Genomic DNA, 17,364 nt, shown 5'->3' on the forward strand with positions numbered 1-17,364 from the left:
GGAGTGACACTGGGTATATCAACCACTCCAGGGCAGGCCTCATGTTCAGGAGTAATTGACCAACTTATAATGGACTCCACAGTGGTTGGTTTGTTTTTTGGTGTGTGTGTGTGTATGTGTGTGTGTGGTTTTATTTGGTGTTGTTTGTTTTGGGGTGGTGGTGTTTTATTTTGTTTTCTTGGTTTTGGGGGGTTGTTGTTGTATTGAACTTTTGTTCGTTTTTGAGAAAGAACTTAAAGTAGGGTAGCTATGGGGGAGGGTCTGGAAGGACTTCGGGGAGGGGGAGAATTTAATCAAAATATGATTAAATCTAAAAATTGTTTTAAATAAAAAATAAAAAAGGAGACAGGTGTTTTAATAAATAAATAAAATCAGGGCCGTGACACACACTTTACAGAGATGTTATACAGGTTATAAATGATGTCTAGAATAATTCTCCACAACTCCTCAAGTCTAGGAAGGAGCCTTCAATTAACAGTAGTTACCAGAACTTAATAATTTACCTTTTATTGAGTTAGTCAGATTTTTATCACTTCAGTAATAATTTCAATATCTATTTGAAATTTATAATTACAATTAAATTATTGAATTTATAATTAAATTGAATAATTTTTGTATTTTATTGAATGTAAACATACTATGTTAAATGAAATTTGGTTTTAAATTATGGCTCTCATATAAGATTCATGTTTCCATACACAGTCTTTCCCAGTGGTAGCAAATAAGTACTAAATATTTCACCTAGACTCTCAAAGGTATCTGTGGGGTGCTTCCTCCGAGTGAAAAAACAAAATCCTGATGCAATAGTGGCTGCTGTTGAGGGTTTTAGAGGCTACATAGAGGGATGAAAGACCTCGGTTCCCATACATACGTCAGCGACAGAGACAATCACCACAGAGTCCTCCTCTTCTTCAGGCGTCATTCTGGACAGAACAGAATTCAGCGTTTGCTTCAGGTAGGTGTGGTTCCTTCTGTTAATGGTGGTGATTCCCAGTGCGAAAGAAACTGCAAACGGGCACAGACATGGTACAAGCCGTGCTTACCATCAGATCACGCCTACCTGTGAGGGAGCTGGTCTTGTGCTTGCCAAAAAGAGCGTTTTGAGCCATACTACCAAACACTGCACAGTGTTACTTTATGTTCTGCTTTTCATTTTCTGTCGTTTGCACTGTGAGTGAGTGCACTAGACTCCAAAGTGTTCTCATGCTGGAGAATTTCGTTGTAGAGAAAATAAAATGAAACATTTTCCATTTGTTAATACATCTTTTACCTATCTACCTCGGTATACATCGTCCCACAATGGCTGGTTCTCCCGTCTTCTTTCTGAAGAGGCACTGGAGTCCCATGTGGGACAGGTAGTCTGAAATATTGTCATTTGTGGAAACCTTGAGTGATGTCATTTCTAAATGGTTTGATGGGATAAATATGTATCTCAAATGGCTTTAAGCACCCGTAATGAAGAAAGTATGGAGAAGCACGGCCCCTGCATGATCTAGACGGGAGCTGAGCTTCTACAGGCAGTCTTGATCACCCTAGTGTCTGGTGTGCAAGTGCACACCAGCCTTTTCAGCTCTGGTTCCCTCGCTGTTTATGTTTAGTTTAAGCTACCTTTATTCTTCATGCCTAATATCTTATAGCCTATGTATTTCTCCTATTGCCTTTGAACTTCTACTATAAACTATCATTTACACACACACACACACACACACACACACACACACACACACTTCAAAATACTCTGAAGGCTCTGAAGGGGGATTCTGATGGAGTTAGAGATATCTACAATGTAAGCTCGAAAAAAATCCCTTTATTGTCTCTCAGCCTCTCTTTCGTGCGTCTAAGACAGAGTAGGTAGAGATTGGCCTCTTGCACTGGCTTCTGGGGACTAAAGCAAAGTAATGGGAAAACAAGAGTTGAGTTTGGGAAACAGTAAGAGCTTAGTAGATGTGAAACAGTGTCTCAGAGCCCTACTCTCTCCACACCCCAGGCCTGGGCAGTGTGTCAGAGGCATGTGATGCATACTTATTCCCAAGGAACTAGCTCATCCGGGGACTGGCAAACCTTCTCTGTGAAGGGTCAGACAGGACAGACTTTCTGCTGTCTCTGTCCCAGCCACTCAACTCTGTCTGGCGCTGTGGTGCAAGAGCAGACATGAACATGGCTCTGTCCCAGCAAGGCCTTAGGAGAATCCCGCAGCCTGGGAGCCTGACCCCAGGTGACCCTCTCACGGAAGCAAAGGAGACTTGGGGGATGTCAGACATTCTGGGACTCGGCTCAGTGTCTCTGGTCCGAGCTGCAGTGCTGATGAGCCTGAACTCATGCTTCCAAGCTGGTCTCACACGGCCCCTCCTCTACATGGAGTAGTGACGCCTGGCTGTAACTCCAGTGCTCAGGAGGTAGAAACAAAGGCATTATGATTTCAAGGTCAGCCTAGGGTACATAGTGAGACCCTGTCTAGAAAGAAAAGACCCACAAATGAATAAATAAATACATAAATAAATAAATACATAAATAAATAAATAAATAAATAAATAAATAAATAAATAAATAAATAAATAAATAAATAACCATCCTCTCTTTGGAAACCATCTTTTGCTGATATTGGTCATAAGACGGTGGGAAGAATAGGACAATCACCAGGTATCAAGTTGTTTGTCCACACAAGGAAAACTATGGTGATATTTTGAACAAATAAAGCTTGCCTGAAGATCAGAGGACAGAGCTAGCCACAGAGTTAGCCATAGAGGTCAGGCAGTGGTGGCACACACCTCTAATCCTAGCATGTGGGAGGCAAAGATCCATCTGGATTTCTATGAGTTCAAGGCCACACTGGGCTATATGAGATTAATCCAGTCTAAAAGAGAAACAGAGCCAGGCAGTGGTGGCACACACCTTTAATTCCAGCACTAGGAAGATTGAGACAGGAAGTGATATGGCTGGACAGAGAAAGGAACATAAGGCAGGAGGAGATAGGAACTAGCTCTTTTTCAGGCTGAGGAGTTGGTAAGGTAAGAGGTGGTGGCTGTGGCTTACTCTGCTTCTCTGATCTTTCAGTTTTCACCCTGATATCTGGCTCTGGGTTTTTATTAAGACCATTTAGGATTCACGAAACAAAAACCCTTTGCCAGGCACTTAGAAGATGCTTCATGTGTACTGGACATATGTCAATTAATTTTCCAAGCATCTGTAATGAAACTGAACCTAAATTCAAGACACTAAGTGGAGTGACTACTTTCTTCAAAATTCACACCTAATGGCTAGAAGTCTACACACTAGTATCTTACTACTTCAAACCCAAAAAACTTCACCATGAAATCTAGAGGGATTTCTTGGAGGAAGGGGAAGATGGGAACCACTGAGTAGAGGGAGGATGGGCAGGAGAAAGTTGTGAGGGAGGGCAAATATGGCCAAAAAGAGATGATAACCACACACGTGGACACACACACACACACACACACACACACACACACACACACACCCCTCACACTGAAACCCATTATTTTGTATGTTAACTGAAATTTTAAGATATAGATTCTCCCAAAGATCAAAATACTTGAACATAGTTTCCCAGTTCTAACTGTTCTTACCACCTGCTTTTCCTCTGCCAGTGGCTACATCTGGGTACATGTTCCCTGTGATCCTTAGATGAGGGAGGAAGAACCTGAGGCTTTCAAATCTGTTAGGAAGTATTCCGTTCTCACTCAGCATGCTCATTTTCCTCTCCACTGCAAGAGAAAAAGAAGGGCCGCCGAGTTCACACAGCGTGTTACCTCTCTGGTGGGGATGCGTCTTTAGGTTTTTAAAATTTTGATTTGTGAGGTGGATGTGGGGGGTTGCACACCCTAGCGTGCATGCGTGTGCGAGGTGGCTGCTGGGGCCTTAAGGTGGCACAAGATCCCCTGAGGCTGGAGTCACAGCTCCTGAGGCAGGTGTTGGGAACAGAGCTGCGGTTCTCTGGTTGATGAGAGGCACTCTAACTGCTGAGCCATCTTTCCAGCCCTATACAACCTTTTTTTAAAAATGAGGGCTGGGGGCTGGAGAGATGGCTCAGAGGTTAAGAGCACTGACTGCTCTTCCAGAGGTCCTGAGTTCATTTCCCAGCAACCACATGGTGGCTCACAACCATCTATAATGAGATCTGGTGCCCTCTTCTGGCCTGTAGACATACATGCTGGCAGAGGATTATATACATAATAAATAAATCTTAAAAAAAAAAAATGAGGGCTGGTAAATTCATCCACAGACTTAGTGCTCAAGGAAATATATGCAAATTATTGTTATCGTAATTCTATATGATGTGTAGTTCAATGGTTATTGATGAGTATCTATTTTTAAACCGGTGCTTAATTTCAGCCCAGCACTGTGAGCTATCCCAGAAACCAGCAGAACTGCCAGTCCTGATGAGCACTGATGAAAAGTGCTGTGATAAGCACCCCTGATACTTTGATGGATGTCCTCTTCATTAAAACTTGCAACTTCGTAACTTTTGTGTGGCCCCTTAACATTCAGCAACTCTAGTCACACCGTTCCTAAATAATCTCTTCTTCAGTTTTGAAAAAGATAAACAAAGTAGGGTGCATGTGAATAGTACCGGGGTAGTAGACATGGTGAGGGAGAAGATGGGTGGCCCCTCAGATGCATGGTGATGAGGAGAAGGGGGGTGAGAGATGCCGCCAGGGCTTCTGGTGCTTCTGTTGAATTGATCATGGACGGTGGTAGACCTCAGAGACCACATGAGCAATCACTGTGATGGTGGAGATGGGGAAAGTGTGCCACCCGTGTGTCTTTCCCGAGCTCTGCATGTCTCACAATGAAACACCAGTGTTAACTGGACTATTAGTGGGGGGAGGCAGTCTAGAATCAGAAGCATCTAAATCTAAACCTCCAAGTTTGTGTAAAAAAGGTGAGCATTCACAAAGGCAAAAGTAACACGCACCTAAGTTTCCTGATGCGTCTCCTGTCTTGGCAATTTCATACTTCATTTCATTCAAGACTTGCACTAGATTTTGGTGATGACTGTCACTTCTGTTTTTTAAACGTAGCATAGTTTCCTTAAATTCCAAAATATGGTTTCTGCAATTAATTAGTTGATTGACTGCAAAGGAAACAAATATCTAGTTTATACATGCAGTGGGCAAAACGAAATTTTCCAGTAACAAAGGTGTTGTATATAGTACTATATACATATTGTACATATATATGGAGGTTATACATATATGGCACTACATATGGATTTGTACATATATGACACTCTATATGGGGTTTGTACATATATGGTACTACATATAGGGGTTGTACCTAGAAATAAGTGAATATATATGTAATATACACATAGCATGTAGAGATAGCTAGAAGAACAAAATTAAAAAAAACAGTCATATGTGGGAAGTGATATTACCAATGATTATTTTCTTTTTTTATTTTGTGTTCTATGTTTTCCAAATTTTCCTTATTATGTATAAATTTAATTTGTAATTATAGAGAAAACTCATTGGCCTTCCTGTAAATGGGTGCTTAGGAATTTATCTGTGGAAAAATGAACAGAAAGCTGGGGATGTTCCTGAGTGGGGTTTGCCTAGCACGAGATGGGCTCTGGATTCCAGACCCAGAACTACCAGACAAACCAAACCATAAAATGAAAAGTGACCAGGAACACACACTGGTTAAGTCTGAGGATATTCAACACAGGCAGGCATAGAAGCCAGCTGGGGAGGCTGGGATGGCTTAGCTATCGAGGAGGGAATCATAATCATCCCAGGCACCATGTGAGGAGGGTGCCTCACATTGATTAGGTATTTTAGTTGTGAGGAAACACCATAACCAAAGCAACCTGGGGGAGGAAAGGGTTTATTTGGCTTATGCTTCCACATCACAGTTTATCATCAAAGGAAGTCAGGACAGGAACTCAAGCAGGGCAAGAACCTAGAGGCAGGAGCTGATGCAGAGGCCATGGAGGGGTGCTGCTTACTGGCTTGCTCCCCATGGCTTGCTCAGCCTGCTTTCTTATAGAACCCAGGACCAGCAGCCCAGGGGTGGCACCACCTGCAATGGGCTGGGTCCTCCCGCTTCGATCACTGATTAAGAAAACCCTCTGCAGCCAGATCTTATGCATGCAATTCCTTAATTGAGGTTCTCTCCTCTCAAATGACTTAAGCTTGTGTCAAGTTGACTTAAAACTATTCAGTGCACTAGGAATCAATCATAGTGATTGGATGGGCTGGAGTGGGCCCTGGCTCTCTGTGAAGAGATGTAGGTGAACACAGTGCTGGGGATTCAGAAGATAACAGAAGGAGAAAATATGACAGGAAGTTTGGATAGCCCGCTCTAGAAATTTTTCTGTAAGAGAAAGCATTAGAAGCTAGTGTGTGTGTATGGGGGGAGGGAGGGAAGACAGTAGTTTTTCACTTTTTTTTTTTAAAGGGCGAAAACCAGCCTTCTTGTTCTGGTGGATATGACCCAGGACAGATGGGGCAAATGATGAAGCAATGTGAAAACAGACAAGAGGGGTGGTGCCTAGGTCCACGTGGAGAGGTTGCAGCTATTGAATGGGACATAACGCAGGGGAGACAGGCGCTTAGCCTGGCACATGGGCTTCCCATTAGTGACCGGGCATCGGAGGCTCTCTGTTAACGTCTGCTGTACTTCTCAGTGAAATAACAAGCCTGCTCTGGGCTGAGAATGAGGGTCCTGGAGGCTAGCAGAGAATGAAGGGGAAAATAATTTTCTAAAAAGGTGGAAAGGTAGGAATGTGACATGATCTTAAAGAAACAATGGCTATGTTAATTGCTTTTATTGTCAGCTGAAGACACCCTGAAGCCATCTGAGAGAGGAATGGACTAGATCAGACTGACCTTATTTTTATAACTAATTGATGCAGAAGGGGCCCAGCTCACTGTGGGTGGAATCATTCCCTGGGAAGGTGGTCCTGGCTGGGTAAGAAAGCTAGCTGAGAACGGGTCCAGGATAGCCCAGCCAGCAAGCAGCATCCTCCATGATTCTTGATGCATTTCCTTGGCTGTGAATCCCTTGATCTGAAGTAATGCTGCATGGAATAGGAAGTTAGTCCCCTCCAACTTCCTGCCTGACTGTTTGTCAATAAGAGACCATAACCCAAGAACTGAAACAAGCTTTTCCTCCCCCAGTGGCTTTCAGCAAGAGTGCATTAGCACAGCAACAGAGAGCAAACTAGAACACGGTCAGATTCATGAAGCCGAGGCATCTTTATAATGGCTTGTTTTCTTCCAGTTGTTTCCAGTCACCATGTATAGATTCTGGAAAACAAGGAGATGGATGTCATCTGGGCAGAGATTCGATATGAACAGGTACATGTTCTTTCTAGACCCTGCACTTAAGACAGGAACCAAAACTTTCCCTTCCTCTTTGTATCTATCTCTCCGGTCTGTTGTCAACGTGGGTGACTCACACTAGGTCACACGTGAAGACGGTGCCCTGGAGTAAGAGAGTGTCAATCTGGAAGGAATGCAGAGCCACCAGTGAAGACAGAGAAGAGGTTCTCACGGAAGCCCATCCCTCATGTGTGCCATCGTTCCACATCCTTCTCAACATTAACAGGTCCACAGTTCCCTTCTAAGCAGTTAAAGGACATGTTCAGGGTAAATGAGGGACATGAGCAGCTTCTAACCATAGCTTTCTTGTTAACATTGTCAGATGTTAGTAGGGAGCGATTCAAAAATTCTTACAGGCATACAAAAGGCCAAATATTAACTATAGTTCTACTTAAAAAAAAAAATAATCTCCACTGGGCAAGGCATGGTGTGCACACCTTTAAGCCCTGCACTCAGGATGCAGAGGCAGGGGCATCTTTGTGACCTGAGCCCAAGCTAGCCTCGTCCACATAGTGAGTTCTGGGTCAGTCAGGGCTATGCATTGAGGCCCCGTCTTAAACAACCACTACAGAGTGCTTAATATCTTACATTATATGCTCCAAGACTTTTGCCTGCTTCTGTTTCTCATTTTACCACATAAATATCAGATAAATACAGGAAAATAATTCAGTGAGTGAGTTGTTTTATATAAGAAAATGTGGATTTCTGTGATAAACAACCCCCAATTTCCCTTCCTTCCTTCCTTCCTTCCTTCCTTCCTTCCTTCCTTCCTTCCTTCCTTCCTTCCTTCCTTCCTTTCTTTCTTTCTTTCTTTCTCTTCCTTCCTTCTTTCCTTTCTTTCTTTCTTTCTTTCTTTCTTTCTTTCTTTCTTTCTTTCTTTCTTTCTTTCTTTCTTTCTCTCTTTCTTTCTTCCAACAAGATGGCTCAGCATAGAGTTCTCTAGAATGTAAACTTGAGAACAAGACATTTGGGGTTTGCATTTACTGAATTCCCGGAGTCTGAAACAGTGACGTCCCTCAGCTGGATGAAGGCAGCAAATGGATTCACCACATAAGAACTGACTTCAGTGAGGACAGAACTGCCCTTGTTCACTTCTTGGGTACTGCTGAGGTGTGGCCACAGCGCACACTGTGTCATCCGGGTTCCCTGGATAACTGTCTCTGCCAAATGAATCATGTGTTGGAGTTGCTACATTGCGGGTGATGCAATCTACCTGAGACAGTCCCCTAAGGACCAATTTGGTACACATGAACAGAGAGTCTTCTCTGGAGAGCACTATTCACAGAAACAGGCACAAGAAGTGTTCAAAGACATAACTGACAGGCAGCCCTGCTTCTTGTGATCTCTGTGATGAGTCAAGGTATCCCTACGATAGTCAAAAGCTCACAGTGCTACACATTCACCCAGGCCATGAGTAGGGACAATGTGGTATGGAATCAATGTGGGAAATTTGAGTTAAACAGTGAATGTAAGCTTTGGTCTACTGAGTATCATTGTAGAGCATCATTGTAGAGCATCATTGTGGAGCTGTGAAAACAAAACCCAGTTTATATGCAGGATGGATCAAAGTGACTTTTTTTTGATGCATATTCTCTCTACATAGCCCTGGCTGTCCTAGAATTCTACAGACCAGGCTGGCCTGGAACCTCTAACCCACAAAGATCTGCCTGCCTCTGTCTCTTGAGTACTTGGATTAAAGGCGTGTACAAACAAATAAACAAAAACTCCAAGGGACGGGCAGGACGGCAGGAAGGACACTTGACACCAAACCTGATGCTCTGAGTTCAATCCCTGGAACCTCCATGGCAGAAGAAGAGAACTGATTCCCAAAAGTTGTCCTCTGACCTCCACACCTGCTCTGTGCTTCCCAATAAATAGATGAACACAAAAAGTTTTAAATAAAAGACTCCAGGGCTGGAACTACAGCTCAGTGGTAGATTTCTTGGCTAGAATAAATGCTGCCCCCCCAAAAAATTAAAAAATATAAAAGGCCCCTGATATGGTCCTAAGTATCATTGCTTCTCACTTTTCAAAATAGAGGGCTACAAATTGCTCTCAGATTTAAAAAATGATAAAACTAAGTGTGGAAGCATACAGTCAGCACCCAGCACCCAGAATGTTGCTGGATATTTGTACACTGTGTGAAGATGTATTGCTCTGATTGGTGTAATAGAAAGGTGAATGGCCAATAGCTAGGCACAAGGTAAAGGCAAGACTTCCAGGCAGAGAGAGAACTCTGGGAAGAAGAAAGACAGAGTTGCCAACTAGATATGGGCAGGAAGCAGGAGGTATAAGATGGAAGAGAGGTTGCCACGCAACAGAACATAGATTAATATAAATGGGTTATTTAAGTTATAAGAGCTAAGCTAAAGGCCAAGCTTTAATAATTAATCATAAATCTCCATGTCATTATTTGTGTACTGGTGGCCCAAAGAAAAATCCAACTACACCAGGAGACCGAGGCAGGAGGACTGAGATTCAGGCCAGCCTGGGCTAGCAAGACTGCCTCAAAAAGGGGAAAAAGAAAGAGAGGAATCCATATCAGTATGCTTAAATTTTCTCATAACCACATTTTAAAAGAGAAAACAAAAAAGTGAAAGTAATTTTACATTTTAATTAATCCATTATATCTAGATGATATTTCATTTTGAAGATAATCAGTGTGATATCTATTCTTCTTCAGTGATATTTGTTTTGTGTGTGTGTGTGTGTGTGTGTGTGTGTGTGTGAGAGAGAGAGAGAGAGAGAGAGAGAGAGAGAGAGAGAGAGAGAGAGAGAGAGAGAGAGAGAGAGAGAGACTCTTCTACCTCACAGCAGGATTCAGATGCTGAAGATGAGTGATCAACAGAAACACTTCCCCACCCAAACAGGAAAACTTGCCAGAGAACTAGTTCACACTTTTTAAGATGCTAATGTAAACTAAAACTACTTAAGATTAAAGGACAGGTGGGCTCTCAGGCTCACAGGTCACATGACTCCATGGGCTGCACTGTCAGGCGGTGTGAGCCCCGGCCATCAGTTGTGAGCTCATTGGAGTAGCTGTCTCTGGCAGCTTTCACCCCAGACTCACTGAGTTAGAAAGGGCATGTTAGTAAGACTCCCAGCTGATGGTCATCTTGAGACTCGGAAGCCCTGCCACAGGTGCCTGCCACCATTTTATCTTTGTTATCATCGAGGCTTTAGTGTCTTGGGTTGTACTATTTGCCTCTTGGTTGGGCTTTCGCCATTCTCCGACTCACCATGGTCTTCCAGAACACCACTCAAAGACTAGAAGAAAGCCTAAACTGTTTGCCTTGGTTTACAAGGTCCAACGCAATGTAGCCATGACCTGACTCCACCTGATGTCATTCATCCATGGAATGACGAAAGGCACTGGACACACAGGGTACCTTGGGCCACTCACTGGGACAAAGCACAGGAAAACCACGCCAGTCAAGTTTAGTTTCTACTCTGTTTAAATTGGCAATCTTGGCTGGGCGGTGGTGGCGCATGCCTTTAATCCCAGCACTCTGGAGGCAGAGCCAAGCCGATCTCTGTGAGTTTGAGGCCAGCCTGGTCTACAGAGCGAGATCCAGGACAGGCACCAAAACTACACAGAGAAACAATGTCTCGAAAAAGCAAAAATTGGCAATCCTTTTTTTTATTTTTATTTTTTTTTTTTACCCCCTGGAGCTGAGGACCGAACCCAGGGCCTTGCACTTGCTAGGCAAGCACTCTACCACTGAGCTAAATCCCCAACCCTGGCAATCGTTTTTTTTTTTTTAAATTTAATTAATTAATTTATTTTCATCCCAACCAGTTTCTCCTCCCTCCTCTTTTCCCATTCTCCCCCAACCCTGCACCTTTCCTTCATCCCCCCACTAATCTACTCCTCTGTTTCTCTTCAGAAAGGGGCAGGTCTCCCATGGGTATCAACAAAGCATGGCATATCAAGTTACAGTAAGACTAAACACATCCCTTTGTATTAAAGCTGGGCAAGGCAATCCAGTACAAGGAATAGGGCCCCCAGAGCCAGCCAAAGTGTCGGGGACAGGCTTGCTCCCACTGTTAGGAGACCCACAAGTAGACCAAGCTACACAACTATTACATATATGTAGAGGGCTTAAGTCGGTCCCATGCAGGCTCCCTGGTTGGTGGTTCAGGCTCTGTGAGCTCCTATGAGTCTGTGGGTTCCCTTGTGATGTCCTTGATCCTTTTGGCTCCTACAATTCTTCCCTTTCTTCAGTAGGATTCTCTGAGCTTGGCCTAATGTTTGGCTGTGGATCTCTGTATCTGTTTCCATCAGTTACTGAATGAAGGCTCTCTGATGACAATTGGGTTAGTCACCAGTCTGATTACCGGAGAGGGCCAGTTCAGGCTACCTATCCACTATTGCTAGGAAGGAGTCTTAGCTGGGGTCATCCTTGTAGATTTGTGGGAGTTTCCCTTGCATCAGGTTTCTACCTGACCCTGAGATGCCCCTCCTCCAGTCATCTCTTTTAGTACTCTCCCCCTCCATCTATCTCCACCCACCCCCCCAGTCCATTCAGGAGATCTCTTCCATTTCCCCTTCATGGGGAGATCCATGAATCCCACCTTGGGCTCTCCTTGCTATCTAGCCTCTCTTGGTCTGTGGATTGTAGCATATTTATCCTTTACTTTACAGCTAATATCCACTTATGAGTGAGTACATACCATGTTTGTCTTTCTGGGTCTGGGTTACCTCACTCGGGATGGTTTTTTTTTTCTCTAGTTCCATCCATTTGTCTGTAAACTTCTGATGCCATTGCTTTTAACAGCTAAGTAATACTCCATTGTGTACATGTACCACATTTTCTTTATCCAGTCTTCAGTTGAGGGACATCTGTGTTGTTTCCAGGTTCTTTCTATTACAAATAAAGCTGTTATAAACATAGTTGAGCAAATGTTTTTGTGGTATGGTTGAGCATCTTTTGGGTATGTGCCCAAGAGTGGTATAGCTGAGTCTTGAGGTAGATTGATTCCCAATTTTCTGAGACACCACTGGATTAGTCAAGGTTCTCTAGAGTAATGGGACTTATGAATCTCTCTCTCTCTCCCTCCCTCTCTCTCTCTCTCTCTCTCTCTCTATATATATATATATATATATATATATATATATATATATATATATATATGGGCTGCAGTCTAACAATGGTAGTTGTGAATGGAAAGTTCAAGAATCTAGTAGTCAGGCCCATGAGGCTAGGTGTCTCAGCTGATCTTTTGTATATGCTGGAGTCCGGAAGAAGGCTCCAATGCCAGTGAAGGAATGGATATGCTGGCAAGATGAGGACAAACAGGTCCAAAGAACCAACCCTTCCTTCTTCCATTGTCTTTACACAGGCTTCCAGCAGAAGGTGTGGCCCAGATTAAAGGTGTGCCTTCCAGACTCAAGGTCTGGATTAAAGGCATATTGTCTTCTTGTCTCAAGATCCAAATCACAAGTATGCTCTCCATTTCTGAATTATAGTTCATTCCATATATAGGCAAGTTGACAACCAAGAATAGCCATCACAACTGCCATATTGATTTCCAAAGTGGTTGTACAAGTTTGCACTCCCATCAGCAATGGAAGATTGTTCCCCTTTCTCCACATCCTCTCCAGCATAAGCTGTCATTTGTAATTTTGATCTTAGTCATTCTGACAGATGTAAGATGGAATCTCAAAGTCATCTTGATTTGCATTTTCCTGATGGCTAAAGATGATGAATATTTAAGTGTTTCTCTGGCATTTGAGATTCTTCTGTTGAGAATTCTGTTTAGGTCTGTATCCCACTTTTAGATTCTTTGGTTTTTTGATGTCTAGTTTCTTGAGTTCTTCATATATTTTAGAGATCAGCCCTCTGTTGGATGTAGGGTTGGTGAAGATCTTTTCCCATTCTGTAGGCTGCCATTTTGTCCTGTTGAGTGTCCTTTGCTTTTCAGTTTCACGAAGTCCCATTTATTAATTGTTGATCTTAGTGTCTGTGCTACAGGCGTTCTATTCAGAAAGTAGTCTTTTGTGCCAATGCATTCAAGCCTACTCCTCACTTTCTCTTCTATCAGGCTCAGTGTAACTGGATTTATGTTGAGGTCTTTGATCCACTTGGACTTGAGTTTCGTGCAGGGTGATAGATATGGATCCATTTGCATTCTCCTATACACTGACATACAGTTATTCCTAAACTAGCAATCTTAATCAACTGATTATAATTGTTAAAATTGAGTCATCTCCAAAGCACCCAAGGACCAGGGAGGGTAAATGATAAATTCTGGGAAGGGGCCTGGGAAACCAGGTAGGAAGGATTTTAGGGCTAAAGAGGTATTCGAAAACTTGAAGAACATGTAAAATTTTCTCGTATGGCAACTGGCAAAGGTGGGCATTTAGATTAAGAAAACACTGCTGTCAATGGTTGGGGTGAAACAGCCTGATGTTCTTAGAGGGAAGTAACTTACTTAGGGGATTAAGGGACCAAAGGACTCATTGTTGAAGAACTGACAGCATGTTTTCAGCCTGTTGACTCACTTGTAACCGGATGCTGTTCCGAACATAGCTGAGGTGTTAAGGGGTGAAGCTGAGAAGGAAAATACATTTCAGACTGTTCCCTCCACTCTGCCAGCAATGGTCAATTACACTAGTCAGATCTCCTAAATTCCCCAGGAGTGGCCCTTCATCCAGACATGACAAAGAGCACACAGGACAGCTGGATGGATAGTAAGAGTGAACACCCACTACTACCTAAGCCTTGGGTATGATGCAAGTGTTCCCAGACCACCTGTCCCTTTCCCAACACCTTTGGAAGCTGACTGACTTTAAGCTTTAGGTATTACTAACTAAAAAGATGTATATTCTTCTACATTTGCTTCTTTTGCTTGTTATACTTCTCAAACATTTGTGTGTGTGTGTGTGTGTGTGTGTGTGTGTGTGTGTGTGTTGCCCATAGTCACACATGTGCATCTATGAGCACACCACAGCTTGTTTGCAGGTAAAGGACTAGTGGGAGTAGGTTCTCTCCTTCTACTATATGGTTTCTGGTTATTGAAATCAGGTCAGCAAAGCCCATTTACCTGCTGAGCCAGCCCCAATTTATGCTCCTGAGATTCACCCCCTGCAAATGGGTCAAGCTGTAGTCCATGTGTGAGCACTGCTGTAAAATATTTCACTCAGAGTGCATCATGACACACTTTCACATTGTGAAGGATGCTTATACGGACATCATGTTTCAAGAACATTTCATTCTGTCTTCTAACAAATGTATTCAGGCACTCCTCTGGAATGTATCGGATGCTAGCATTTTATTTAAGCTACTGAACAATGTATGTGTGACATACATATGGATCTTTCCCTCTCTCTCTCTCTCTCTCTCTCTCTCTCTCTCTCTCTCTCTCTCTCTCACACACACACACACACACACACACACACACACACGGGGCAGGGAGGGAGAGACAGAGAGAGAGATTGGCCCATGAGAATGTAAGTTACCATCCACCATTGGTCCTGATGCATGCCGGCTGGCCCTGGTGGAACCAGAGTGGAGCTGCTAAGATGAGCAAGGTGCCCGTGCTTCACCGAAATGCCTGAACAGAGAGTTCCCCAAGGGAAGTTTGTAGAAATCCAAAAATTCCAAGTTCTTGCCAAATGTCCAATTTCCTAAGTGAAAATCAAAGTGGTGGGAATGGAGAGGTAGATCAGGGTTTAAGAGTCTTTGCTGTTCTTCCAGAGAGTGGATTTTGATTCTACAAAATTTGATTTTACATCAGATGGATACAGTCACATGTAACTCCAGCTCCAGGGCATCTGACACCCTTTTCTGGCCTTCTCAGGAACTCACACACAGCACACAATACCAATCCTTAAGAAATCAAAATGCTGCACAATGGAAGCAGTTTCGTGGCTGCTGGAGTTTCCCATGCTTGTGAAACATTTCTGTTCCATTTTCTTTGCTAATATTAACACAGATATATCAGCTTTCCATTGTCTCAGGCTTGTGGGGGTGTGTTCTTTCTGTCTTCTAAAGGTGCTTCTTGTGAACATCATGAAGTTGTTTTACACCCACTCAGAAAGTATTTCAACTTCAATTTGGAGCGTTCACTATAATTGCTGATCCAGTTTCATGCTATTTTACTATGATTTATGGTTAAACAGACTTCAACATGAATCCTTGACTTATGGCAGTGTAGTATGAATTCTTATATTTTCACTGTAGTGGGTAGCCATTCCAGCTTGGTTCTGGAAGTTCCAACCCCCATTGAGACTCTGGCAACTGTCACGCCTACGAGGCGGGGCGAGGGGAGGCGCCAGGGGACCCGAGAGCTGGATGGGTCAGCGCTCTCTCGGTGCCGGAACACTGACCGGTGGAGATTGACTGTGCAGAGCTCCGGAGAACACCGCTGGACTGCATTACACCTTCCCCAGACCCTGCGACCTACCCATTACTTTATTTGTGAGTTACGCCATTAAATAAATATCCTTTTAACTACGTGGAGTGGCCAAAATAATTTCTCCAATATCTGGCGCCCAACGTGGGGCAAACTCCAAAGGCCTGGGCGGCTCCCGCCGTCTCCTCCCTAGCTGGCGGGTACCTCAACCCGCGACCTTGGCGTTATCAGCTACCCACTACATTTCACTATCAGCTAAAGCTGAGCACAGCTTATCTCCATTCCCCTCTTACCTTCCCATGCAATGGTCATCCCATTTTAAATCCTGACAGGCATTGCCATGATGGTCCTGAGTACTTCCCTCTCCCACTTGGACATGGGAGTTCTCCCCAGATGGGCTCCATGGATGGCAATAATGATGTGTATGTCTGCTGTATTTCCCAGAGTCCAGACCTTGCTGGGATTTAATGTACTTTCCTGTTTGTATAGGTATGTAGGGAGATTTCCCTCCTTCCAAAGAGAGCCTGGGAGAGATAAAGTATGGTGCTCCAGGATCAGCCTTTTCTCCTCCAATTCAGGCACAGGCATGTTTCTCTGAAAATTGCAAACTATTGGGCCAGATGAAGAGGAACAGGGATGGGGAGAAGCAGCTAAACCAAGATGGGACATCTGCAAAGCAGCTTTTCAGGCAGGCAGGTTGAAGTGGCATAGATCTCTAGTTAGCTGTGGTCCTGAGACGATATTGCAGGGTCACCACAAGCATGCATCTGCCTGGTAAAGATTCCTGGCTGCAAGGGGCCATGGCAGAGGATCAACTCATTGAGACCGATAGGCCACATCAAGAAATGAGTGACCAGCTAGGAGACCCCACCAAGACCCTAAAGCAGCCATAAGTAACCCCATCAAAGAGCCAACACAGGATGTTGGCCGCAGAAGCATCATCCGGAGAAACCAAAGCCACCCCCCTCCAAGCCCTCTGGGCATTCCTCTGGCAGGGAAGCACCAGAAAGGTGCAGCAGATGGCATTTGCCAAAGGTGGCATAGTGGTGCCTCCCATCAGAGGTCTTCTGTTATGTGACCTCACCCTCTGTGTGCCAAGTGACCGGGACCAGTCTATGTATTTTTACCCTCTGACGCCTCCACAAGAACAACATGGCTGGAGAGCAGGATTGTCCTTTCCTGTCCCTGCCAACACCTGAGATCATGCCACAGCCCTATCCTTTAGCTACATTTGTTGTTTTTTTTTTTCCCATAAGCACTGTGGAAAGTCTACGGAAAGGGGAATTTCTGTCGCCACAGCCATTGACCTATTGCTTACAACAGAACAGCTACAGACTCATTTATTCATTCACTCAATCTTTTTCTTTTTTTCAAAAAATATTTGGCATGCTTGCTCTGTGCCACATACTTTTTTTCCTGGACACTAGGTTCACATCAGGGGACAAAACAGACAAAAATATCTTCATCTTTCCTGAGTTTAAATATTTTCAAACAAATCAATTATTAATACCACGAACCTACAGGAAAAACAAAAAGGCTATCTGCCCATAAAATTATTTATTTATTTATTTATTTAGTTAGTTAGTTAGTTAGTTATTGAGCCTATGTAACTCTGGCTGGCCTCGAACTCACAGAGCTCTGCCTGCTTCTGCCTCCTGAT

General features: G+C 43.6%; 1 protein-coding gene across 8 annotated transcripts in view; it reads right to left on the bottom strand.

The window, feature by feature from the left end:
• The window catches only part of LOC102917836 (calmegin), an 83,090-nt gene that overhangs the window by 64,254 nt on the left and 1,472 nt on the right, over positions 1-17,364 (bottom strand). For all 8 annotated transcript variants that reach the window (XR_013051221.1, XR_013051222.1, XR_013051220.1 and 5 more), the window contains exons 2-4: positions 4,937-5,095; positions 3,588-3,725; positions 872-1,005 (exon numbers count right to left, since the gene is read on the bottom strand). Coding sequence is in view for 5 of the 8 variants with exons in the window: in XM_076571912.1 (XP_076428027.1) it covers positions 872-1,005; positions 3,588-3,725; positions 4,937-5,095 (431 nt within the window). In the remaining 3 variants the exon portion in view is untranslated. The remainder of the gene's footprint in view (positions 1-871; positions 1,006-3,587; positions 3,726-4,936; positions 5,096-17,364) is intronic.

This window comes from Peromyscus maniculatus, chromosome 5 (genome assembly GCF_049852395.1).
Source record: "Peromyscus maniculatus bairdii isolate BWxNUB_F1_BW_parent chromosome 5, HU_Pman_BW_mat_3.1, whole genome shotgun sequence".
Classification (NCBI taxonomy): Eukaryota; Metazoa; Chordata; class Mammalia; order Rodentia; family Cricetidae; genus Peromyscus; species Peromyscus maniculatus.